General features: G+C 36.2%; 1 protein-coding gene across 1 annotated transcript in view; it reads right to left on the bottom strand.

The window, feature by feature from the left end:
* The window catches only part of LEKR1 (leucine, glutamate and lysine rich 1), a 291545-nt gene that overhangs the window by 85749 nt on the left and 184325 nt on the right, over nucleotides 1-21471 (bottom strand). Inside the window, exon 11 of the mRNA XM_060099982.1 lies at nucleotides 6521-6602. Within this exon, the coding sequence (XP_059955965.1) occupies nucleotides 6521-6602 (82 nt within the window). The remainder of the gene's footprint in view (nucleotides 1-6520; nucleotides 6603-21471) is intronic.

The raw sequence follows: 21471 nt of genomic DNA, 5'->3' as shown, positions 1-21471 counted from the left end.
AAATTTTTATCTCACTTCTAAGGAGACACCAGAAAAACAGGCCCTTCCTGCCACTGTGGTGGTTACATTTGGATGTGGTACCTGGAACTGCAGCCATGTCATGATCATAGGGGACTTAGCCTTGGGGTGAAGCCAGTGCTGAGGGCAGCAGAATAGAGACAGAAAGAGCATCAAGATCCTTGGTGATATTGTTGAGTCACTGGATTGACTAAATCTGAAACAACTCTACCTCTGTTACTTATAGCTCAAAGAATCCTAAGTGATAAAATCTCTATTTTCAAATATACAACAAATTCTTATGAACCTTGGAAAATATTTTCTTATAAATCTCAGAAAAAAAAGAACCGAAAATTCATACATTTAAAAACTGCCTTTTCCTCTTAAGTAAAAACCCACAAAACTTATATCCAAACATTTAAAAATCTTTAAACAAAACAATTATCTTAAGCTGGATGGGTGAAACTCATTCCTCACCCCAGTCCCAACAAAGAGTGAGGATTAAATTTTTTTTTAAATCTGATTTCACACCACCTTCCAATTTCTGGAAGTTCAGACAGGTTTCGGTATATAGAGCAAATCTTCAATTTATTAAGAAATGGCATGTCAAAAATTTTGAGTGAATTATTTTGACTTCAAACTGAATTTACCACAAAACAATGGCCAAGTTGAAAATTTGGTTTTAAGCTATAAATAAAATAGTACTTACATACTACTGGGGACTTCCTGAGCTCTGAGTACCCCGAGCAGTCCCAGGCTCTGATCCTACACGCCTGCCCTACTCAACTTCATCCTAGTAGCGAAGGAGGGTAGACGGAGTAGAGATGGAAGAGCTAGGTACAGGCAGCACAGAGAATGGTCTCCAGCAGGTGAGACCATTTAACTGTCTCTATCTTTCATCAAGTTTTCTAAAAGTGGATGTTCTGCCCATTTTCTAATTTTAAAAAGTTCTCACACAGGTAGGAAGCACCAGTTTTATTATAAACTGAAACAACAGCATCAGTATTTCTACAATTCTACAGTGATTTCCTCCAGGTAATTCATTTGATGGACTTTACTGAGTGGTATTTTCTCCCTCCAACTCCAATTTACTCTGACTCTTATTTCTCAGCACTCATATAATAAATTATATAAAAATTAACAAAAATATCACAAAGCATGTATTAATATTAAATGGGCTGTGGTCTGATGAGGCAGGCCCTCTGCATGAGACATTCATGAGACCAAAGCCCTCCCTGATGTAACTAGAGGGTGGGGATTAACAACTTTCTGGCAATTCCCATCTTGCTTCTTTTTTTCATGCATTTTCTCATCAAAAAGTTCTTGCTCGGTGCAGTGAGTCATGCTAGAACCTCTTCTCTACTTATTCCTTCAACCACAACTATCATACACAGAGAGTTGAACTATTATTTACTGAACTATTGACCACAGTGTTATAAAGCATGAATATTTGTTTTTTCTTGGCTTTTGAAAATAAATTATTTTGCTACAAATAATCAAAGTATACATTAATTTGATAGTATTTTTGGAATTTGTACTTCTTTGTGTTGTTAAGAATTTTCTTGAAAAGATTGTTCTTAGAAATAGGCAATGGTCAACACAACATTTAGTTATTAAGAATTTTCAGTATTTATATTTCTTATGAGGTTCATCCTTCTAAAATATAGGAACTGAAAACCAAAGCTACCAGATTACATAGCACAAAGTAAAAGAATTTATTTACTTTTCAAAGATTATATAAAATCTCTTTTAGTGTTATAATTATAGATGTACTATATTTATACTATCATTTTTGAAATTTCTGAAATAAAATCATTTCTAAAAGAAATAGAGAGGGCAGACAGCAGAAGCAAGAAGAGTTACAATCCTGCAGCCTGTGGAACAAAAACCACATTCACAGAAAGATAGACAAGATGAAAAGGCAGAGGGCTATGTACCAGATGAAGGAACAAGATAAAACCCCAGAAAAACAACTAAATGAAGGGAGATGGGCAACCTTCCAGAAAAAGAATTCACAATAATGATAGTGAAGATGATCCAGGACCTCAGAAAAAGAATGGAGGCAAAGACCGAGAAGATGCAAGAAACGTTTAACAAAGACCTAGAAGAATTAAAGAACAAACAAACAGAGATGAACAATACAATAACTGAAATGCAAACTACACTAGAAGGAATCAATAGCAGAATAACTGAGGCAGAAGAACAAAGAAGTAACCTGGAAGACAGAATAGTGGAATTCACTGCTGCAGAACAGAATATAGAAAAAAGAATGAAAATAAATGAAAACAGCCTAAGAGACTTCTGGGAAAACATTAAACACAACAACATTCGCATTATAGGGGGCCCAGAAGGAGAAGAGAGAGAGAAAGAACAAGAGAAGATATTTGAAGAGATTATAGTCAAAAACTTCCCTAACATGGGAAAGGAAATAGCCACCAAAGTCCAGTAAGCACAGAGAGTCCCATACAGGATAAACCCAAGGAGAAACACATCGAGACACATAGTAATCAACTTGGCAAAAACTAAGGACAAAGAAAAATTAGTGAAAGCAGCAAGGGAAAAATGACAAATAACATACAAGAACTCCTGTGAGGTTAACAGCTGACTTCTCAGTAGAAACGCTACAAGCCAGAAGGGAGTGGCATGATACACTTAAAGTGATGAAAGGGATGAACCTACAACCAAGATTACTCTACCCGACAAGGATCTCATTCAGATTCGATGGACAAATCAAAAGCTTTACACAGCAGCAAAAGCTAAGAGAATTCAGCACCACCAAACCAGCTCTACAACAAATGCTAAAGGAACTTCTCTAAGTGGGAAACACAAGAGAAGAAAAGGACCTACAAAAACAAACCCAAAACAATTAAGAAAATGGTCATAGGAACATACATAACGATAATTACCTTAAACGTGAATGGATTAAATGCACCTACCAAAAGACACAGGCTTGCTGAATGCATACAAAAACAAGACCCATATATATGCTGTCTACAAGAGACCCACTTAAGACCTAGGAACACATACAGACTGAAAGTGAGGGGATGGAAAAAGATATTCCATGAAAATGGAAATCAAAAGAAAGCTGGAGTAGCAATACTCATATCAGATAAAACAGACTTTAAAATAAAGAATGTTACAAGAGACAAGGAAGGACACTACATAATGATCAAGGGATCAATCCAAGAAGAAGATATAACAATTATAAATATATATGCAACCAACATAGGAGCACCTCAATACATAAGGCAACTGCTAACAGCTATAAAAGAGGAAATCGACAGTAACACAATAATAATGGGGGGCTTTCACACCTCACTTACACCAATGGACAGATCATCCAAAATGAAAATAAATAAGGAAACAGAAGCTTTAAATGACACAATAGACCAGATAGATTTAAGTGATATTTATAGGACATTCCATCCAAAAACAGCAGACTACACTTTCTTCTCAAGTGCACACAGAACATTCTCCAGGATAGATCACATCTTGGGTCACAAATCAAGCCTCAGTAAATTTAAGAAAACTGAAATCGTATCAAGCATCTTTTTGGACCGCAACGCTAGGAGATTAGAAATGAATTATAGGGAAAAAAACATAAAAAACACAAACACATGGAGGCTAAACAATACATTACTAAATAACCAAGAGATCACTGAAGAAATCAAAGAGGAAATCAAAAAATACCTAGAGACAAATGACAATGAAAACATGATGATCCAAAACCTATGGGATGCAGCAAAAGCCGTTCTAAGGGGGAAGTATATAGCTATAAAAGCCTAACTTAAGAAACAAGAAAAATCTCAAATAAACAATCTAAACTTACACCTAAATGAACTAGAGAAAGAAGAACAAAGAAAACCCAAAGTTAGCACAAGGAAAGAAATCATAAAGATCAGAGCAGAAATAAATGAAATAGAAACAAAGAAAAAAATAGCAAAGATCAATAAAACTAAAAGCTGGTTCTTTGAGAAGGTAAACACAATTGATGAGCCATTAGCCAGACTCATCAAGAAAAAGAGGGAGAGGACTCAAATCAATAAAATTAGAAATGAAAAAGGAGAAGTTACAACAGACACTGCAGAAATACAAAGCATCCTAAGAGACTACTACAAGCAACTCTAGGCCAATAAAATGGACAACCTGGAAGAAATGGACAAATTCTTAGAAAGGTATAACCTTCCAAGACTGAACCAGGAAAAAACAGAAAATGTGAACAGACCAATCACAAGAAATGAAATTGAAACTGTGACTAAAAGTCTTCCAATAAACAAAAGTCCAGGACCAGATGGCTCCACAGGTGAATTCTATCAAACATTTAGAGAAGAGCTAACAACCATCCTTCTCAAACTCTTCCAAAAATTTGTGGAGGAAGGAACACTCCCAAACTCATTCTATGAGGCCACCATCACCCTGATACCAAAGCCAGACAAACACACTACAAAAAAAGAAAATTACAGACCAATATCACTGATGAATATAGATGCAAAAATCCTCAACAAAATACTAGCAAACCGAATCCAACAACACATTAGAAAGATTATAAACCATGATCAAGTGGGATTTATCCTAGGGATGCAAGGATTCTTCAATATACACATATCAATCAATGTGATACACCATATTAACAAATCGAAGAATAAAAACCATATGATCATCTCAATAGATGCAGAAAAGCTTTTGACAAAGTTAAACACCCATTTATGATAAAAACTCTCCAGAAAGTGGGCATAGAGGGAACCTACCTCAACATAATAAAGGCCATATACGATAAACCCACAGCAAACATCATTCTCAATGGTGAAAAACTGAAAGCATTTCCTCTAAGATCAGGAACAAGACAAGGAGGTCTACTCTCACCACTATTATTCAACATAGTTTTGGAAGTCCTAGCCACGGCAATCAGAGAAGGAAAAGAAATAAAAGGAATCCAAATTGGAAAAGAAGAAGTAAAACTGTCACTGTTTGCAGATGACATGATACCATACATAGAGAATCCTTAAGATGGCACCAGAAAACTACTAGAGCTAATCAATGAATTTGGCAAAGTTGCAGGATTCAAAATTAATGCTCAGAAATCTCTGGCATTCCTATACACTAATGATGAAAAATCTGAAAGAGAAATTAAGGAAACACTCCCATTTACCACTGCAATGAAAAGAATAAAATACCTAGGAATAAACCTACCTAGGGAGACAAAAGACCCATATGTAGAAAACTATAAGACACTGATGAAAGAAATTAAAGATGATACAAACAGATGGAGAGATATACTATGTTCTTGGATTGGAAGAATCAATATTGTGAAAATGACTATACTACCCAAAGCAATCTACAGATTCAATGCAATCCCTATCAAACTACCAATGGTATTTTTTTACAGAAATAGGACAAAAAATCTTAAAATTTGTAGGGAGACACAAAAGACCCCGAATAGCCAAAGCAGTCTTGAGGGAATAAAACGGAGCTGGATGAATCAGACTCCCTGACTTCAGATTATACTACAAAGCTACAGTAATAAAGACAATATTGTACTGGCACAAAAACAGAAATGCAGATCAATGGAACAAGATAGAAAGCCTAGAGATAAATCCACGCACTTGTGGTCAACGAATCTATGACAAAGGAGGCAAGGATATACTATGGAGAAAAGACAGTCTCTTCAATAAGTGGTGCTGGGAAAACGGGACAGCTACATGTGAAAGAATGAAAGTAGAACACTCTGTAACACCATACACAAATATAAACTCAAAATGGATTAAAGACCTAAATGTAAGACTGGACACTATAAAACTCTTAGAGGAAAACATACGAAGAACACTCTTTGACATAAATCACAGCAAGATCTTTTTTGATCCACCTCCTAGAGTAATGGAAATAAAAACAAAAATAAACAAATGGGACCTAAGGAAACCTAAAAGCTTTTGCACAGCAAAGGAAACCATAAACAAGATGAAAAATAAATAAATAAATAAAAGAAATAGTACTCTGGATATTTTACAGGGGCATTTTCTTATCATTTGTTTTCTAATATTTTCTTTCTCACTTATATAAGGCATAAGCACTCCAGAATTTCAAAGATACTCAACTGTCTTTTTGAACCTAAAATTTATTTATTTATTCACTTGTTTATTATACAGCAGGGTTTTTTTAGTTATCTATTTTACACATATTAGTGTATATATGTCAATCCCAATAATCTTATGAAACATCTTCAATGCTGTTTCTTCCAGACAGATAATAAACAGATGATAAGACAAAAAGTTCAGAGAATATTAAGTTACTACATTTGAATAATCAGGAAAAGCTTTAATACCTGGATAGGTAAGTTTCTTACTGAGATAGAGAAACATTTCATATATTTAAAAGTATTTACAGGTCCTTCAATATAGGCCAGAAAAGTAGCTGAGAAAAACTGCAGTAGACCATACCAACACATCCAAATTACTGCCCAGAGTCACAGAGAACACATGGGGGTTTTTCTAAATTCTTACAGGTTGTTTAATGTTTACCATCTTACATGAGCTTTTCTTTGTAGTTGTCCATCTCAGTCACTGCCTTCTGAAGTTTTAGCCCAAATGCTTCAACTTGACACTGTAAATCTGGAATGACATAATGTATTCTTCTGATTAGTACATTTTAAGTGTCTAGATATTTTCATAGAGTAAACCACATTTTTTTAGCATTGCCACTCACCTCCTGAAGAATAATGCAGCTGTTTATTCCACTTTGCTTGGATGACCATAGGTAGCTCATCCCTACTCTGAAATCCCACAGAATTAATAGGTTTTGACAGACTCAATTTATTGGCCTCTTTCTGTCCCCAACATCATGCTAATTTTCAAACAGCTAATAGGCTAAATTTTACTGATGTTTTCAAAGGAAATTTATGAATTTTTGGTCATATGACTCACTTCTGAAACACTTGACTGCCTGAGCTAGCTCTTGTGGCCTGGAACTTAGAAGTATTGCAAAGGCCTCCCAGTAGAACTGAAATAGATAAACCATGTGCAAGCCTTCCAGTAAAGAATCTGTTAACTCTGGGTAGTGTCTAATAGGCATTTTAATGACTTTCAAGCCAAGAAAATACAAGCAGGCAATTGGCTTCCAGAGTCTTGAACTGAGGAATTCAAGTAGTGTTTGAGAAAGATTATTCAGGCAGCCATGTCTCACATGTGTGGATGCAGAACTGAAACTAAAGCAGAAAAAACATATGGCTTGAATGATCTGAGACCCACCATTAGCCTGTGTGTGTGGACTAAGATCTGAACCCCAGCCCCAATAACAGCCCTTGTTGGTACTCTTTTTGCGAAAAGGTGGAAGACAAACGTACACAGCTGGATTAACTGACTTCTATGAAGAAGATAATTTTAAACATTGGAATTTATAAAATTTCCATGTTACATCTGTTCAGGTGTTTTAATAACATATTTTTAATAGTAAACTTTAAAATCTTTAAAAAAATTTTTGATAGATCTTTATTGGAGTATAATTGCTTCACAATAAATACTGTGTTAGTTGATGTTGCACAACAAAATGAATCAGCCATATGCATATACATGTCCCCATATCCCCTCCTTCTTGAGCCTCCCTCCCAGCCTCCCTATCCCACCCCTCTAGGTCATCACAAAGCACTGAGCGGATCTCCCTGTGCTATGCTGCTGCTTCCCACCAGCTATCTATTTTACATTTGGTAGTGTATATATGTCGATGCTACTCTCACTTCACCCCAGCTTCGCCCTCCCACCCCATGTCCTCCAGTCCATTTTCGATGTCTACCTCTTTATTCCTGCCCTGCAACTAGGTTCATCAATACCACTCTTTTTTTCTTAGATTCCATATCTATGCGTTAGCATATGGTATTTGTTTTTCTCTTTCTGACTTACTTCACTCTGTATGACAGACTCTAGGTCCACCCACCTCACTACAAATAACTCAATTTCGTTTCTTTTTATGGCTTAGTAGTATTCCATTGTATATATGTGCCACATCTTCTTTATCCACATTTAGGTTGGTTCCATGTCCTGGCTATTGTAAATAGTGCTGCAATGAACATTGTGGTACATGTCTCTTTTTGAATTATGGTTTTCTCAGGGTATATGCCCAGTAGTGGGATTGCTGGGTCATATGGCAGTTCTATATTTAGTTTTTGAAGGAACCTCCATACTATTCTCCATAGTGGTTGTATCAATTTACATTCCCACCAACAGTGCAGGAGGGTTCCCTTTTCACCATACCCCTTCCAGCATTTATTGTTTCTAGATTTTTTGATAATGGCAATTCTGACTGGTATGAGGTGATACCTCATTGTAGTTTTGATTTGCATTTCTCTAATAATTAGGGATGTTGAGCTTCTTTTCATGTGCCTCTTGGCCATCTGTATGTCTTCATAGGTGAAATGTGTATTTAAGTCTTCCACCCATTTTTTAACTGGATTGTTTGTTTTTTTGATATTGAGCCCCATGAGCTATTTGTGTATTTTGGAGATTAATCCTTTGTCTGTTGTTTCATCTGCAAATATTTCCTCCCATTCTGAGGGTTGTCTTTTTGTCTTGTTTATGGTTTCTGTTGCTGTGCAAAAGCTTTTAAGTTTAATTAGGTCCAATTTGTTTATTTTTGTTTTTATATCCATTACTCTAGGAGGTGGGTCAAAAAAGATCTTGCTGTGGTTTATGTCAAAGAGTGTTTTTCCTATGTTTTCCTCTAAGAGTTTTACAGTGTATTGTCTTAAATTTAAGTCTTTAATCCATTTGGAGCTTATTTTTGGGTATGGTGTTAGGTAGTGTACTAATTTCATTCTTTTACAAGTAGCTGTCCAGTTTTCCCAGCACCACTTATTGAAGAGGTTGTCTTTTCTCCATTGTATGTTCTTGCCTCCTTTGTCATAAATTAGGTGACCATATGTGCATGTGTTTATGTCTGGGCACTCTATCTTGTACCATTCATTTATATTTTTGTTTTTGTGCCAGTATCATACTCTCTTAATTACTGTAGCTTTGTGGTACAGTTTGAAGTCGGGGAGCCTGATTCCTCCAACTCCGTTTTTCTTTCTCCAGATTGCTTTGGCTATTCAGGGTCTTTTGTGTTTCCATATGAATTGTAAGATTTTTTGTTCTAATTCTGTGAAGAATGCCATTGGTAGTTTGATAGGGATTGCATTGAATCTGTAGCTTGCTTTGGGTACTATAGTCATTTTCACAATATTGATTCTTCCTGTCCAAGAACATGGTATATTTCTCCATCTGTTTATGTCATCTTTGATTTCTTTCATCAGTGTCTTATAGTTTTCTGAGTACAGGTCTTTTGCCTCCTTAGGTAGGTTTATTCCTAGGTATTTTCTTCTTTTTGTTGCAATGGTAAATGGGAGTGTTTCCTTAATTTCTCTTTTTGATTTTCTGTTGGTGGTGTATAGGAATGCCAGAGATTTGTGTGCATTAATTTTGTATCCTGCAACATTACCAAATATCAGTGATATTGGTCTATAATTTTCTTTCTTTGTGCTATCTTTTTCTGGTTTTGTTATCAGGGTGATGGTGGCTTCGTAGAATGAATTTGGGAGTTAAACTTTAAAAACTTTATGCACCCATACAAATATATAAAATTTCTGTAAGTATTTTCAGTCTGCCTTCTTAACTTTGTTTCATGAAAATGAGCCAGTTCCTTAAATCAGAAAATAAATTCACTCTAAAAATTTTTTTTAATTAGAATTTACTAGATATTAGTATAAATCTTAATGTTTATTCAGCACATTCACATATATTAATGTTAACCCTCAAATTGCTACATAAGTGCAAACAGCCCCATTTTTCAGATGATGAGAAATGAGATTATCTTTGATTCTCTTGCCTAGTATCTTACAGTGAATAAATGTATTAGCCAGCAGTCAAACTGACAAGATTTAAAACTCGGGTAAGGGGATCTATTTTATTTTATTTTATTTTACCTTACTTTATTTTATTTTCCTTTATCCTCTGTCTTTCTTTCTTTCTACTTTTTCTCCCTTTTATTCTGACCCGTGTGGATGAAAGTCTCTTGGTGCTGCAACCAGGAGTCAGTGCTGTGCTTCTGAGGTGGGAGAGCCAAATTCAGGACACTGGTCCACAAGAGACCTCCCAGCTCCACATAATATCAAACGGTGAAAATCTCCCAGACATCTCCATCTCAACACCAACACCAAGCTTCACTCAAAGACAAGCAAGCTACAGTGCTGGACACCCTATGCCAAGCAACTAGCAAGACAGGAACACAACCCCACCCATTAACAGAGAGGCTGCCTAAAATCATAATAAGTCCACAAACGCCCACAAAGCACACCACCAGACGTGTACCTGCCCACCAGAAAGACAGGATCCAGCCTCATACACCAGAACACAGGCACTAGTCCCCTCCACCAGGAAGCCTATACAACCCACTAAACCAACTTGAGCCACTGGGGACAGACACCAAAAACAACGGGAACTACGAACCTGCAGCCTGCAAAAAGGAGACCCCCAAAACAGTAAGATCAGCAAAATGAGAAGACAGAAAAACACATAGCAGATGAAGGAGCAAGATAAAAACCCACCAGACCTAAAAATGAAGAGGAAATAGGCAGTATACCTGAAAAAGAATTCAGAATAATGATAGTAAAGATGATCCAAAATATTGGAAATAGACAAAATGCAAGAAACATTTAACAGGGACCTAGAAGAACTAAAGAGGAAACAAGCAACGATGAACACAATAAATGAATTAAAAATACTCTAGAAGGGATCAATAGCAGAATAACTGAGGCAGAAGAATGGATAAAGGACCTGGAAGATAAAGTAGTGGAAATAACTACTGCAGATCAGAATAAAGAAAAAAGAATGAAAAGAATTGAGGACAGTCTCAGAGACATCTAGGAGAACATGAAATGCACCAACATTCTAATTATAGGGGTTCCAGAAGAAGAAGAGAAAAAGAAAGGGCCTGAGAAAATATTTGAAGAGATTATAGTTGAAAACTTCCCTAATATGGGAAAGGAAATAGTTAATCAAGTCCAGGAAGCACAGAGAGACGATACAGGATAAATCCAAGGAGAAACATGCCAAGACACATATTAATCAAACTGTCAAAAATTAAATACAAAGAAAACATATTAAAAGCAGCAAGGCAAAAACAACAAATAACACACAAGGGAATCCCCATAAGGTTAACAGCTGATCTTTCAGCAGAAACTCTGCAAGCCAGAAGGGACTGGCAGGACATATTTAAAGTGATGAAGGAGAAAAACCTACAACCAAGCTTACTCTACCCAGCAAGGATCTCATTCAGATTTGATGGAGAAATTAAAAACTTTACAGAAAAGCAAAAGCTGAGAGAGTTCAGCACCACCAAACCAGCTTTACAACAAATGCTAAAGGATCTTCTCTAGGCAAGAAACACAAGAGAAGGAAAAGACCTATAATAAGAAACCCAAAACAATTAAGAAAATGGTAAGAGGAACATACATATCAATAATTACCTTAAAGGTAAATGGATTAAATGTTCCCACCAAAAGACACAGACTGGCTGAATGGATACAAAAACAAGACCCATATATATGCTATCTACAAGAGACCCACTTCAGGGCTTCCCTAGTGGTGCAGTGCTTGAGAGTCCACCTGCTGATGCAGGGGACACGGTTTCATGCCCTGGTCCAGAAAGATCACACATGCCACGGAGCGGCTGGGACCATGAGCCATGGCTGCTGAGCTTGTGCGTCCAGAGCCTGTGCTCTGCAACAGGAGAGGCCACAACAGTGAGAGGCCCACATACTACAAAAAAAAAAAAAAAAAAAAAGAGAGACCCACTTCAGACCTAGAGACACATACAGACTGAAAGTGAGGGGATGGAAATGGAAACAAAAAGAAAGCTGGAGTAGCAATTCTCATGTCAGACAAAATAGACTTTAAAATAAAGATTATTAGAAGAGACAAAGAAGGACACTACAAAATGATCAAGGGATTGATCCAAGAAGGTATAACAATTATAAATAGTTATGTACCCAACATAGGAGGACCTTAATACATAAGGCAAATACTAACAGCCATAAAAGGGGAAATCGACAGTAACACACTCATAGTAGGGGACTTCAACACCCCACTTTCACCAATGGACAGATCATCCAAAATGAAAATAAATAAGGAAACACAAGCTTTAAATGATACACTAAACAAGATGGACTTAATTGATATTTATAGGACATTCCATCCAAAAGCAACAGAATACACATTTTTCTCAAGTGCTCATGGAACATTCTCCAGGATAGATCATATCTTGGGGCACAAATAAAGCTTTGGTAAATTTAAGAAAATTGAAATTGTATCAAGTATATTTTCTGACCACAACGCTATGAGACTAGATATCAATTACAGGAAAAGATCTGTAAAAAATACAAACACATGGAGGCTAAACAATACACGACTTAATAACAAAGTGATCATTGAAGAAATGAAAGAGGAAATAAAAAAATACTTAGAAACAAATGACAATGGAGACACGATGACCCAAAACCTTTGGGATACAGCAAAAGCAGTTCTAAGACGGAAGTTTATAGCAATACAATCCTACCGTAAGAAACAGGAAACATCTCGAGTAAACAACCTAACCCTGCACCTAAAGCAATTAGTGAGAAAGGAACAAAAAAACCCCAAAGTTAGCAGAAGGAAAGAAATCATAAAGATCAGATAAGAAATAAATGAAAAAGAAATGAAGGAAATGATAGCAAAGATCAACAAAACTAAAAGCTGGTTCTTTGAGAAGATAAACAAAATTGATAAACCATTAGCCAGACTCATCAAGAAAAAAAGGGAGAAGACTCAAATCAATAGAATTAGAAATGAAAAAGGAGAAGTAACAACTGACACTGCAGAAATACAAAAGATTATGAGAGATTACTACAAGCAACTCTATGCCAATAAAATGGAGAACCTGGAAGAAATGGACAAATTCTTAGAAATGCACAACCTGCCAAGACTGATTCAGGAAGAAATACAAAATAGGAACAGACCAATCACAAGCACTGAAATTGAAACTGTGATAAAAAATCTTCCAACAAACAAAAGCCCAGGACCAGATGGCTTCACAGGCGAATTCTTTCAAACATTTAGAGAAGAGCTAACACCTTTCATTCTCAAACTCTTCCAAAATATAGCAGAGCGAGGAACACTCCCAAACTCATTCTACGAGGCCACCATCACCCTGATACCAAAACCAGAAAAGGATGTCACGAAGAAAGAAAGCTACAGGCCAATATCACTGATGAACATAGATGCAAAAATCCTCAACAAAATACTAGCAAACAAAATCCAACAGCACACTGAAAGGATCATACACCATCATCAATTGGGGTTCATTCCAAGAATGCAAGGATTCTTCAATATATGCAAATCAATCAATGTGATACAACATATTAACAAATTGAAGGAGAAAAACCATATGGTCATCTCAATAAATGCAGAGAAAGCTTTAGACAAAATTCAACACCCATTTATGATAAAAACCCTGCAGAAAGTAGGCATAGAGGGAACTTTCCTCAACATAATAAAGGCCATATATGACAAACCCACAGCCAGCATCGTCCTCAATGGTGAAAAACTGAAACCATTTCCACTAAGATCAGGAACAAGACAAGGTTGCCCACTCTTACCACTCTTGTTCAACATAGTTTTGGAAGTTTTAGCCATAGCAATCAGAGTAGAAAAGGAAATAAAAGGAAGCCAAATTGGAAAAGAAGATGTAAAGCTGTCACTGTTTGCAGATGACATGATACTATACATAGAGGATCCTAAAGATGCTACCAGAAAACTACTAGAGCTAATCAATGATTTTGGTAAAGTAGCAGGATACAGAATTAATGCACAGAAATCTCTGGCATTCCTATATATTAATGATGAAAAATCTGAAAGTAAAATCAAGAAAACACTCCCATTTACCATTGCAACAAAAAGAATAAAGTATCTAGGAATAAACCTACCTAAGGAGACAAAAGACCCGTATGCAGAAAATTATAAGACACTGCTGAAAGAAATTAAAGTTGATACAAATAGATGGAGAGATATAGCATGTTCTTGGATTGGAAGAATCAACATTGTGAAAATGACTCTACTACCCAAAGCAATCTACAGATTCAATGCAATGCCTATCAAACTACCACTGGCATTTTTCACAGAACTAGAACAAAAAACTTCACAATTTGTATGGAAACACAAAAGACCCCGAATAGCCAAAGCAATCTTGAGAATGAAAAATGGAGCTGGAGGAATCAGGCTCCCTGACTTCAGACTATACTACAAAGCTACAGTAATCAAGACAGTATGGTACTGGCACACAAACAGAAATATAGATCAATGGAACAGGATAGAAAGCCCAGAGTAAACCCACGCACATATGGTCACCTTATCTTTGTTAAAGGAGGCAGGAATGTGCAGTGGAGAAAGGACAGCCTCTTCAATAAGCGGTGCTGGGAAAACTGGACAGGGACATGTAAAAGTATGAGATTAGATCACTCCCTAACACCATACACAAAAATAAGCTTAAAATGGATTAAAGACCTAAATGTAAGGCCAGAAACTATCAAAATCTTAGAGGAAAATATAGGCAGAAAACTCTATTACATAAATCACAGCAAGATCCTTTTTGACCCACCTCCTAGAGAAATGGAAATGAAAACAAAAATAAACAAATGGGACCTAATGAAACTTAAAAGCTTTTGCACCACAAAGGAAACCATGAACAAGACTAAAAGACAACCCTGAGAATGGGAGAAAGTATTTGCAAATGAAGCAACTGACAAAGGATTAATCTCCAAAATTTACACACAGCTCATGCAGCTGAATAACAAAAAAAAACAAAAAACTCAATCCAAAAATGGGCTGAAGACCTAAATAGACATTTCTCCACAGAAGATATACAGACTGCCAACAAACACATGAAAGGATGCTCAACATCATTAATCATTAGAGAAATGCAAATCAAAACTACAATGAGATATCATCTCACACGGGTCAGAATGGCCATCATCAAAAAATCTAGAAACAACAAATGCTGGAGAGGGTGTGGAGAAAAGGGAACACTCTTGCACTGCTGGTGGGAATGTGAATTGGTACAGCCACTATGGAGAACGGTATGGAGGTTCCTTAAAAAACTAAAAATAGAACTACCATATGACCCAGCAATCCCACTACTAGGCATATACCCTGAGAAAACCATAATTCAAAAAGAGTCATGTACCAAAATGTTCATTGCAGCTCTATTTACAATAGCCAGGAGATGAAAACAACCTAAGTGTCCATCATTGGATGAATGGATAAAGAAGATGTGGCACATATATACAATGGAATATTACTCAGCCCTAAAAAGAAATGAAATTGAGTTATTTGTAATGAGGTGGATGGACCTAGAGTCTGTCATACAGAGTGAAGTAAGTCAGAAAGAGAAAGACAAATACTGTATGCTAACACATATATATGGAATTTAAGAAAAAAATGTCATGAAGAACATAGGGGTAAGACAGGAATAAAGACACAGACCTAATAGAGAATGGACTTGAGGTTATGGGGAGGGGAACGGTAAGCTGTGACAAAGTGAGAGAGTGGCATGGACATATATACACTACCAAACGTAAAATGGATAGCTAGTGGGAAGCAGCAGCATAGCAGAGGGAGATCAGCTTGGTGCTTTGTGACGGCCTGGAGGGGTGGGATAGGGAGGGTGGGAGGGAGGGAAACGCAAGAGGGAAGAGATATGGGAACATATGTATATGTATAACTGATTCACTTTGTTATAAAACAGAAACTAACACACCATTGTAAAGCAATTATACTCCAATAAAGATGTAAAAAAAAAAACAAAAACAAAAGAACAGATACACATTTTATTTTTACTAGAAGGCTCTAAGAATCAGAGTAATTAACTAACTTTTCAAAAGTCACAGAGCTAGTTAGAAGTGATCCCGTGATTCAAACTGAGGTTGGCTTCATCACCAAATCTTTATCTTTCTAACTCTCTTACAATGACTGTCAAAAATATAAAAGGTACAAGGAGATATGATATTTGGGCATGAAAATGTGGTTAGTGTGGCCAAATATTTGTTTAGTATATCCTAGAATATTTAAAGAGGTATACTTAAGACAAATGAAAAGTAGTATTTATTACTACATAAAATATGTAGTGAATTAGTATAATGTCTAATTCCAAGAGGTGGTTTAGATTTTAGAAAGTTTAAAAATTAATATAATTAATGAAAGATATTAAGACAAATATGGTATCCTTGTGACTGACTTAATAACACCGACATCAGAGAGAACAATTATATCTTTCTGTTAAATGTCCCTTGGTGCTTTTGTCAGGATATAATCCTAAACTAGATGAAGCATGGATCTGAGCCCACATGATAAATTCTATGTTATTACTTCTAAATGCTATTGTAAAGAGGAAGAACTGATTATCTTAAAAATAAACTCCAAAGAATTGGTACCTGATATGTGAATTTTATGCTATTAATTCTCAATTACCTAATAATTGGTAGAACAGTAGACAGTAAAAATGGTAACTAATTCAAAACCCATTTTTACAGCATTGTGAAGTATTCTTAGGATCACATTTGAATATACTTGTACATCAAAGTTCCAGAATTTACTAGATTTAAAGGAAAATAAACTACACAATCATGACCCAACTCAAGAAAGGAAAAGCTATTATACTTCCCAGTATTATTCTCTCTACATACCACCTAAATCTCCCTTTCTCCCTATTTCAAGATAAACATAGATCCTTAGTCTTTAAATCACAGTACCCAATGAGTAGGGAAGCCAGTTCCTTCAGATTATTCACTATATATTTACAGCATCTCTAAGTAAAAACAGGGAAAGCAAATAAATGTTTTACTTTAAAACACAGAAAGCCCTGGAGGTTGTCATGTGGAAATATAAGTAATGTCAACAAATAAATCATTTTACTTAAGGAGAGAAGATACCACGTAGAATCGAGAAAAATAGATTTATTATGAATAATCCATAATGTAAACAGCCCACCAGTGTATAGTTAGAAGCTGGTTAATATATTTTCATTGTTTTTTTTTTTACCTTTGAATATATTTTCTGTAATAAAGAAGTGCTAAGAATTATTTTTAAAATACATAGGACATATCTTTACTGTTCTGAATGAAGTATAAGCATGTTATTGGTTTATTATTGGTTCTGATAGACCAGTGGGGTCCTTTTGTTTCTGGAAGCAGAGTGCCCAGTTCCTGTCCTTAATAAATAAAGGCACATAGTTAGGCTAAGCAGCAGAGAGATTAAGCCACCTGCATAAGACAGCTCCTTCAGTTCCTGATGCAAGGAGTTCTTAAATAAGTGTATTGTTCTGTGTAGTCCTTCTCTATAGTTAAATAAATTCAACTTCAATTTTCTGTCATTCAGCATGACATTGGATTATGAGGCAAAAGGCCCTGAATGCCTACAAAAAGAAAGGAAGTATTGGCTTTAAACACCGTGCAGATGTAAGGCGGAACCCATGGAAACAATCCAAAATTTACAACAGCAAATTCTACTATAATGTGACTGCATTCTTTGCAGATATTAAATAAGAAGCAAATGATTTGAAATGAAGACAAAAAGGAGCTCTTAGCCTCTCTTCATATGAAGCCAGCTGCTTGCTGGATAGCATTACATAGGCATCAGATTTGGGGTAATTAGTCATTTAAGAGAATCCTGTTATTCCAAAAGGTTTTTAGGATCTACAAATAAAAAAGGTATTCATAGTTAGCTATTTTATAGCAGGATATAAAACTTTACAGTCACTTGGAGGGTATATTAAGTTAGTATACTGTTTGAGAAAAAAATAAACAAAATCTTTATAGTGGAAAGATATTTCAAGCTTAAAACTTTCTGGATAAAGAAAACACCAAAAAATTAAAAAAAAAAAAAACTGATCCAAAGTGCAATATGAAAGAAAATGATTCCAGGTCCAAGCAGCAGAATGGAGGAACAAGCAGGCAGGAGAATTGGCACCCAGAAATCCAGATCCAGGAGAATTTTTTTAATGAAAAGGTGAAGGCTATATATATATTTAAAATGGTACAGATAATTGATGAAAAGGAAAAACAAAAACTCACTGCTCTTTTAATACACTCCTAAGACAGGGTAACATAGAGGTGGAGTGCAGGAACTCTAAAGCCAGACTGCCTAACTTCAAAACCTGGCTCTGCTTCCTCCTAACTAAGTGACTTTAGGTATTTTAGTTTCCTAATCTATAAACTGGTTATTACAGCATAGGATTGTTCTGGGAATTAAGTTACTTAATATATGTAAGGAGGAGAACAGTGCCAGGCACACATAACTACTGGTTATCATCATTGGGGGTGGTAATAAGGCCACCTCCCCTTCCCCCACTTCTGTTCTGAATCTCATCACTTCTTGCCTGAGGACCTCATTCTTGCGGTTGGGCCTGGTGTCATCAGTGGTTATCTTTGTATGGGGAAGAGTAAAATCGAAGGTTTTTTACTACATATTTTAAAAAAAATCTACAGAGTAACTATGACAAAATGTTAAAACTTGTAAAATACAGGTGATGGATTCACACACATTTGTTATATTATTCTCTGTATTTTTCAGTGTTTGACTATTTTATAGATGTATTGTTTAGGGAGGGGTCTTGCTTGTACAGATCAAGTATAGTATGTTCTGTACTAAGGAGTCTAATCAACTCAGTTCTGTGTGTTCAGGGTACAAAAGAACACAAGGGGAATAGAAATTGGTGGGGGTGGCGGATGAGGTTGAAACTGTAAAAACAAGCTATCTGATTTTGTGAATAGGGAGCAGAGAAATTCAGTCGCAGTTGAGGAGGATATGGTAATGAGGAAGGTTCTTTATGTTGTTTTTGTTTTTGTTTTAAGATATCAGGACATATTTATTTGCATTTAATTAGACAGTGCCCACACTTGTGAATTTAAAGTATGTCTTCTAACCTGTGCCTATGTGTGAAAAAATAGTACTTTTTGCAGGTGTTTTAAAAAACTACATAAATGATATGAAGCTATAAATCGCATTTTAATTCTTACTTTTTTCACTACATTGTTTTTGAGACCTATCCATATAGCTATATGTAGATATGATTTATTCCTTTCTGACTGATATATAATATTTGTGTGCACATACCACATTTTACTGATCTAGTCCAATAGTGATGAAACCTAGGTTGCTTACAACTTAGTATCACAACAAATAATCCTGCAATAAAAGCTTTTTACCAGAGGTGGGATCAAGATGGCAGAGTAGAAGGACTCTGAGCAGTCGGGCAGGAGCAGAACCAGTTTCACAGTGGAGACTACCATCGCCACCATGGCCGTGAGAACACACACTTGGGAAGGAGTGGAACCAGCTCAGTAGTGTGACTCAACCCCTCCAGCCCTGACCCAGCTTCTAACCAAGGCGTGCATACCAGGGAAAAAGTGGAACCAGCTCAGAAGTGCAGCCCGAATCCTTCAGGCCACAGCCATGCCTCCAAGTAAGTCGGAGACTGCCATCACATGAGGGAGAAGCTGAACTCCCTCGGGGCTCTTGCTCCAGCCCATTGGGCCCTGGCCCAACCCCTGATAGGGCGCTGACTTCCATGGAGCCTAGGAAGAGCCCTGGCTCACACCTGGTTGTAGGTCCAGCCCCTCCGAATCAAGCCCTACCTTGCACCACAGTGGGAGCTGCCAGTGCACCCTGGGGGAAGATCTGGCCTGTGCTCACTTCAGATCCAGCTCTCCTAGCAAGGCCACTGGGCACATGCATACTATATAGGGACACTTCCACATAGCAACATGCCTTCAAGACCAGGATAGGTAAATGGTTCACCTAATTTCATAGAAAACAACAGAGAAAATTAAACAGAATGAGAAGACAGAGGAATATGTTTCAAATGAAAGAACAAGATAAATCCTCTGAAAAACTCTAAAGAAACAGAGGTAAATAATTACCTGGTAAAGAGTTCAAAGCAATAGTAATAAGAATGCTAACTGAACTTTAGAAAAAAACTAGATCAACACAATGAGAACTTCAACAAAGAAGTAGAAAATATAAAAAAGAACCAGTGAGAGCTGAAGAGTACAATAACTAAAGTGAAAAATATACTAGAAGGAATTAACAGCAAGATTATGTGATACAGAATGCATAAGTGGTCTGAAAGATAGAACAGTGGAAATCGCCCAATCAGAACAGCAGAAAGAAAAACAAATTTTAAAAAATGAGAATAGTTTAAGGGACCTCTAGGACAACATCAAGTGTACTAACATTTGCATTATAGGGGTCACAGAAGAAGAGAGATAGAAAGGGGTAGAAAATGATGAAATTATGGTTGAAAACTTCTCTAACCTGAAGAAGCAAACAGATATCCAAGTATAAAAAGCACAGAGAACCCCATACAATATGAACCCAAAGAGACCCACACTAAGATATATCATAATTAGAATGGCAAAAGTTAAAGAGAGAATTTTAAAGGCAGCAAGAGAAAAACAAAGAGTCACATACAAAGGAACACCCCTAAGTTTACCAGCTGATTTTTCAGCAGAAACTTTGCAGTCCAGAAAGGAGTGGCATGATATATTTAAAGTGCTGAAAATAAAAAACCTAAAACCTAGGATACAGTATCCAGAAAGTATATCATTCAGAATTAGAGAGATAAAGAGCTTCCCAGACAAGCAAAAACTAAGAGTTCATCAATACTAAACTGACCTTACAAGAAATGTTAAAGGGTCTTCTTTAGTTAAAAAAGAAAAGGCTACAACCAGAAATAAGAAAACCTAGGAAGGGAAAAATCCCACTGGTAAAGGCAAATAGATAGTAAAGGCAGTGGACCAACAACTTAAATAAGCTAGTATGAATGATAAAAGATAAAAATTGTAAAATCAACTAAAACTGCAATAAATAGCTAAGGGATAGGCATGAAAATGTAAAATATGACATCAAAAACACAAACTGGGGAGGAGGAGGGAGTAAAAATTGTAGATCTTTTAGAATGTGTTTGAACTCAAATGACTATCAGCTTAAAACAAGTAGATATAGTTATAGGTCAATATATATAAACTCCACAGTAACCACAAATCAAAAAACCTAGAATAGATACACAAAAATTAGAGAGAAAGAAACACAAACATAACACTAAAGAAAATCATCAAACCACAAAGGGAAGAGACTAAAAGAAGAACAGAGAAGAACTACAAAAACGTCTGGAAAACAAGTAACAAAATGGCAATAAGTAATCACTTTAAATGTCAATGGACTAAATGCCCCAATCAAAACACATAGGGTGGCTAACTGGATTAAACACAAGACCCATATATGCTGCCTACAAGAGACTCACTTCAGAGATAAAAACACACACAGACTGACAGGGAGGGGATGAAAAAAGATATTTCATGCAAATGGAAACTATAAGAAAGTGGGGGTAGGAATACTCATAACAGACAAAGTAGACTCTAAAACA

This window comes from Mesoplodon densirostris, chromosome 5, assembly GCF_025265405.1.
Source record: "Mesoplodon densirostris isolate mMesDen1 chromosome 5, mMesDen1 primary haplotype, whole genome shotgun sequence".
Classification (NCBI taxonomy): domain Eukaryota; kingdom Metazoa; phylum Chordata; class Mammalia; order Artiodactyla; family Ziphiidae; genus Mesoplodon; species Mesoplodon densirostris.
Note: the sequence above shows the minus strand (reverse complement) of the source record. Positions and strands in the feature narration are given on the sequence as shown.